Source organism: Babylonia areolata, chromosome 1 (assembly GCF_041734735.1).
Source record: "Babylonia areolata isolate BAREFJ2019XMU chromosome 1, ASM4173473v1, whole genome shotgun sequence".
In the NCBI taxonomy this organism is placed as follows: Eukaryota; Metazoa; Mollusca; class Gastropoda; order Neogastropoda; family Buccinidae; genus Babylonia; species Babylonia areolata.
Genome location: NC_134876.1, coordinates 86750121 through 86756531, shown reverse-complemented (window position 1 = coordinate 86756531; position 6411 = coordinate 86750121). Strand labels below are relative to the sequence as shown.

Genomic DNA, 6411 nt, shown 5'->3' with positions numbered 1-6411 from the left:
GAAAACAAAAGAAAAACAGAAAACAAAGTAGAGGGAAAAAACAGAAAATAGGGAAAACAGGAGGTTGGAGCCCCACAACAGACATAAAAAATAACAGCGTCAGTAGCAAAAAAAAAAAAAAAAAAAAAAAAAAAAAAAAAAAAACAGAAAGAAAAGAAAAAAAAAACGTAAAACTGGATAGAAAGTGGGAAAAATTGGCTATGAGGTTGGAGGTCCCACAAAAAACAAAACAACCCAAACAAAAACAAAAACCAACCAAACAAAAAAAAAAACACACCAAAAAAAACCCCCCAAACAAACAAGAAAGCAACGGCCAAAAACAGTGTGTGTGTGTGTGTGTGTGTGTGTGTGCGTGCGCATCACCTTTATCTCGTTTTCTCTCTGGGCTTTCCCATGTCCCTGTGGTATTTTGCTATTGATTATGATCACACACACACACACATACACACACATTTTTGAAAAACAGGAGTTTTATTTGAATAGGATTTCATCACATGGTGGAAAATCCTTTTTCACAAATACAAAGTCATTGACATTTTCACAATTTCACTCCATGACATTTACTTTACATAATTCATATCTGCTTCCTCAGCAACATCAAATGTAGTTCAAACACCTCAATTGCCAAATTATAAAGCTAACCTTTAAGCAGACACCCCCATGTAGCATATGTAAGAAAAGTTCATTTATGGCAGACAAAAATTCTGTTTTATAAAGATAATACTTGTCTTGAAATACATATTGCCATACAACATTAGAGCGCTGCACATTGTGAATCAAGCGATGTCATACAAAACTCACAAAAAATCAATAGGTACCAAAGCATTGGTTGCAACTCTGTCACATACGGGAAATGCTCGAGACAAAAACAAAAACAAAGGCATGCACAAAGACTACATGCATGTGACTACAAGAAAAGCAAACTTTCACTTTCTGAATAAAAGAAAAACGAACAAATTACCTCAAACATAATAGGTGTCATACATAAATGTTTAAAAAAAAATCTTCTCACAGACACCCTTGAATGGAAGACTGAAAAGGAAATTATCTTCCATTCATGCAGCCTGTGAACCAGTTAAGGGCTTTGTTTATTTTGTATCTTTTTTATGTCATTTCTATCGGTTGATCACTAGGATGTGTCAAAGTGTGAAATTCATTCAATATGAAATAGTTTTATAATTACTTTGTTGTTTTTGGCATAGATGTTATGTACATTTCCCATTACAATTTTCTTCCAAAGGGATAATTTGGTAAAGGATACTCATTTTCACATTATATCTCAAATAGAAAATCAATTGTGCTGTATCTTGACTTGTCTGTTGGTTTTCCTGTGGCAGGTTTAGGATTTAAATAAATGCAACATGCGGTAAAATAAATAGATTCTAAAGTAATTGGTACATTAAGATACAGATTCCTGAATAAGAAACCCTGCCATGAATTAAGCATTATAACTCATAAACATATCGTACTGCACACATGATAGTTAAATTATGGTAATGAACAAACGTGCATAAACATCAACTCACTGATAACTCACAACAGACAATGAAAACATTTGAAATGATATACTTCAAGAACACCAGATTTATTCACACACACACACACACACACACACACACACACATTTTCTAATTCCTTCATTTAGAATAGAAAAATTATACTATATTGGTAGACAATATTCCATTTTCACAGCTGAACTTATAGCCATACTTATAGCTTTAAATTATATTTCAGACATTACGAAAACTGTAAGTGAAATTTTATTATGTGTAGACTCAAAGTCAGTATTACAAGCTATAGAATCTCCAAATTCAAAGAAGCGAATTGAGATGACTATAAATAAAACATATTATTCACCAACTGACAAAACAGGGCATTAAAATAACTTTCTGTTGGGTACCTTCGCACTGTGGAATATCTTCAAATGAGTGGGTAGACCAAGCAGCTAGAAGAGCAGCACATAATTTCGAAGGCGCAATACAACTTGACATCCAGTTAGATCTACATGAATGCATTAGCTGCACAGAAAATGTATCTAGAAATCGATTTAAGAAATTACTTATAGATTCAAATAATCAATATTACCAATTTTGTGTAAACACAAAGAATGCAGCTAATCCCAAACATTTTCTAAATTCGACACCAGCAGCACATTCAAGACAAATTACAAGTCTAACGTATAGGCTTCATTTAAATGCCTTTCGTACAAAATTTTCTAAAAATATAAACTGTATTTGCGGTAAGCAAATAACTGTAAGCCATCTACTCATTCATTGTCTGAGCATAAGACAGTTACTTCCAAAAGATGTAGTTGATGACTTTTCTTCCAATATTTCATTAGCCACGTAAAAGATTTTGAATGATTATTCATTACTTAGAATGTTTCCAGAAATTTTAAACTCCAGTCCAGTTGGTATCCTCCTTTGATGTATTATATTTAATACTGTTATTTATATTTACATTGCTGTAGGTTAATACTTGTTGATATGCATATATATATTCTCCTTCCCATGACAACTCATTCAATACACACCACAACCTCTTTAGACTTTTTCTTATAATATACTTTTCCTCTGATACATAACATGAACTTTTTTTTCTTTTTTTTACACTAATATTCACATGCATTCCCTTTCCTTTATACACTACTTTACTCCTTTCCATCTAAAAACACTTATAGTGAATAGACGTTAAACTGAAGAAGAAAAAAAAAACACACACACACACACGCACACACACACACACACACACACTTTGCAAAATAACATGTAAAAAAAAGAATAAGACATGCTTCATTAAAATCATTATAACTGTTAAAACACTGGTCTAGTACCTATGATTTTTTTCTCCAAAGTAAAAGTATTATGTTCTAAAGTAACTGGTACATTAAAAAACAGAAAAATGTCACAAATACATCATTATAAATCAATAACCTCGCATTGCACACATGATAGTTGAATTATGATATTGAACAAACATGTAAAACATCAATATTGTAAAACTTGTGACTCGCAACTGCCACTGAGTAAACACACATGCACACACACACACACACAGGCACACAAACACACACACACCGTGCACACATAACACCAAATAAATGGCACAATGGTTATGTCAATAATGTGTGTGCTGCCTGTCAAGGTTGTGTGTTCGGATTGCTGTCGGGATAAAAGAACAGTTGTAGCGTGTTGTTCTTTGCAGGGGTGCTCGAAACCTACCGCTTCTGTCTACCCATTTACTGTTTATGTCAGAGAAAAGAGGGTGAGTCTCTTCATTTAAAACTGAGTAAATTCTACCTGCCATCTTTTTTCGGTAAACGTCGTCAAAATTATCCTGTTTCCTGCCCACCACCCCACCTGCTTTCCTAATAAGTTTGTTGATTCGGTATTTGTCTTGTTTGGTCACGCTTACCGCCCCAACACACTGAACCATAAAACAAAACGCTAGAAACAACAGAGCAATAAAACATTTGCAGTATCTGGTTGCATACATTAAAAGGTCCCAATTTCCTGAGACAGTACAACCGACTGTTTACTTTTTTCACAAGTGCATTTTAATTCATTCCATGATAATTTGTTGTCCAGAATTACAGCAAGGTACTTCAGTGTAAGTATCAACCTGTTCAACATCCTCTCCCTTGATGACAGTTTTATTAGTTCTAGAGGTTTCTTCTTCCTGAAATCAATAACAAGTTCTTTAGTTTTGTTGACATTTAACTCTAGGTAGTTAGCATCGTACCAAGTGGTGAAATCGTCAATTTCCTGTACTCGGTGTCATCAGTTATAAGTCTTGTCAGAGCTGAATTGTCAGCAAACTTGATGAGTGGACAGGATTCTGCGCTACTTCTACAGTCAGCTGTATACAAAGTAAAAAGAAAAGTTGACACTGTATCCTCGGGTGCACCCTGGGGTGCATAAAATACTGGAGACAGAGTCTTTGATTTTAACAAATTTGGGTCTGTTGGTGAGGAAGTTTAGAATCCATAAAACAGTCAGAGACTGTAAAAGCTTTTTTGCTAAAAGGTGAGACTGAATAGTATTAAAAGCACTTGGCAAGTCAAAAAACATCACTGAAACGGATATATGTACCAGGCTTGTCTAAATTTTCACACAGCTTATTCAATACAAACAACAAAGCATCATCAACATTTCTGTTCCTCCTGCATGCAAATTGTAGCAGGTTTAAACAAAAAAATCCTTCACGGTCCCTTGCAAGTGAATCAAAACTACTCTCTCAAATATTTTCATTACAGCAGATGTTAAAGCCACAGGGCAGAGGTCATTCACTGATGCACTTAACTGGTGTTTTCTTGTGGACAGGAACATCACAAGATGTTTTCCAAATGGAGGGAATCTTACACTGGTTCAGAAACTGATTAAAAATTCTAGTAAAATTTTTATAAAGTTGTTCCGCATAGTGACTGAGGGTGGTTGTTTGACACCATGCGGACCAGCTGCTTTGTTCTTTTTTTACACTCTTTGTGAAAATCGTCATCAGAGGCAGCTATTCTCTGTTGGTCTGAGGGAATCTTGGTCAGGAAATCAGTCAGCTCTTTTTTGTCGTCACTGAAATCGTGACAGTCAAAACGTACATAAAATGCATTCAGTTTGTCTCCTTCCTCAGGAGAACAAGTCATTACTGATTCCGTTTTTCCCATTCTAGCTTTGTGCCCACTCATCAAATTCAACCCTTCCATGTCATAACCGATTAATTTAGCTTCTATTTTGCGTTTGTACTCTTCTTTGCCATTCTTTAATTCTATTTTCAACTTTTTTCTGTACCTCTTTCAATTCATCCTTGTCTTTGTTTAAAAAAAAAATGCTTAAGTTTTTTCTTCATATAAAGTGTTGTTTTAATCTTTTTGGTAATCCATGCTTTGTTATTTGGGAACTTTGTATTTCTTGGAACAACACAGTCCTCACAAAATTTAATGTATTCTGTCAGTGTATCTGTCAGTTCACACACATATTTTTCTGCATCCACACTGAAACACATTCCAGTCCCCTCAACGTCTCAACGGCGTCAACAGACTAATCGCGAACTGTTGTCGTCACAGGCGCTTGCCGTGACGGATGGCTGTCGCTGCATCATCCAAAACAGTGACACCTGCGCCAATTTCTGCAGCTGAAATGTAAAAACATAAATTGAAACTGAAATAAAAATTCATAAAATGGCATACCTGAAATTACACACACATAAAAATTACACACACACACACACACACACACACACACACACATATATATATATATATTATATATATATATGTTTTTGTCATGAACAATAATACTCAGTTGTAAGAAAGCAGGTGCACACTGTACACAACTCCAAACTGAAAGTTGAACAAACACAGCAAACTGAAAATAGAACATTGCAAAGTAGATCACTGAAAACGATACGAGTATAATAAACTGTGGGTATTGCATCAATGAAAATAATACTAGAAACTAATGGGCATGTCATAATTTGACTAAATCACTAAAGAAACAAAATAAAACAAAACAAAATAAAACAAAACAAAACCACCCACCTGTCACCTTCTTGTCATGTGCCTGAAACGTTTTCAAGTGCATGGCTGGCATGCCCATCACCGCAGCAAAGGTTTTGAGGACAGCATGGCTACCTCCCACTTCATGACTGAACACAACCATTTTGGGGTTGACTTCGAATGCCACATTTTTATGTTGACTGTCCTTGATACGTGGGGATGACATTTCTTCCTTCTCATACTCCCTACACCCGTCACACCGAAGCGACAGCAGAGAAGCAAAACCAGCGTTCTGTCCATCTTGGATCTGCACTCTCAGGCCGGTCTCTCCACACTCGGGGCAACACAGATCACACAGAAGCCGATTCAGTTGATACATGTGCACCAAAGCCCACTGTTGTTCTTCTCCCTCTCCAACTCGTTCTGCTGCTTTCATTGTCTGTATTTTTCTCCTTGATGCACTTGAAGTAGGACTGGGATCCACATTCGTAGTTGACGAGTGAGGCGAAGCAGACGACACATCTCTCTTCTGCTGTTTTGCTGCACGCATCTTCTCAAGTTTATCATTTAGTCTCTTTCGTGCGGCACTTTTTGGTCCTGGCATGATTTTCAGTGGTTGCACCAAATTACAAACTCAAAACTATTGAAAAAGCAGTGAAAATTGCAGCCTGCACACGTGGAATCGAAAGCAATAGCAACGGAAGCATGCATTGATCACGCACTAACTCCGTGACCGCCGAGCGTTCTGATTGGTTGGAACTCATCGCTGATTGGTCGGAACTCATCGCTGAAGAAAACACACACACACACACACACACACACACACACTGACATATATATATATATATTATGTGTGTGTGTCAGTGTGTGTGTGTGTGTGTGTGTGTGTGTGTTATCTTCAGTTTAGGGTCTGTTCACTA

General features: G+C 36.2%; 1 protein-coding gene across 1 annotated transcript; it reads right to left on the bottom strand.

Moving 5' to 3' along the window:
* Positions 1 to 488: 488 nt before the first annotated feature.
* LOC143293972 (uncharacterized) lies at positions 489 to 6253 on the bottom strand. The gene is made up of 2 exons (XM_076605369.1): positions 5534 to 6253; positions 489 to 5127 (listed from the first exon to the last, which is right to left on the bottom strand). Exons 1-2 carry the CDS (start codon positions 6093 to 6095, stop codon positions 5054 to 5056), a joined length of 636 nt encoding a protein of 211 aa, XP_076461484.1. The 5' UTR covers positions 6096 to 6253; the 3' UTR covers positions 489 to 5053.
* Between the last annotated feature and the right edge of the window lie 158 nt (positions 6254 to 6411).

Bases quoted from the DNA above. Each gene is read 5' to 3' on its own strand.
- LOC143293972 (XM_076605369.1), bottom strand. From the start codon at position 6,095: ATGCCAGGACCAAAAAGTGCCGCACGAAAGAGACTAAATGATAAACTT. The intron at 5,128-5,533 runs GTGGGTGGTTTT...TTTACATTTCAG, and splicing joins ACATGACAAGAAGGTGACAG to CTGCAGAAATTGGCGCAGGT.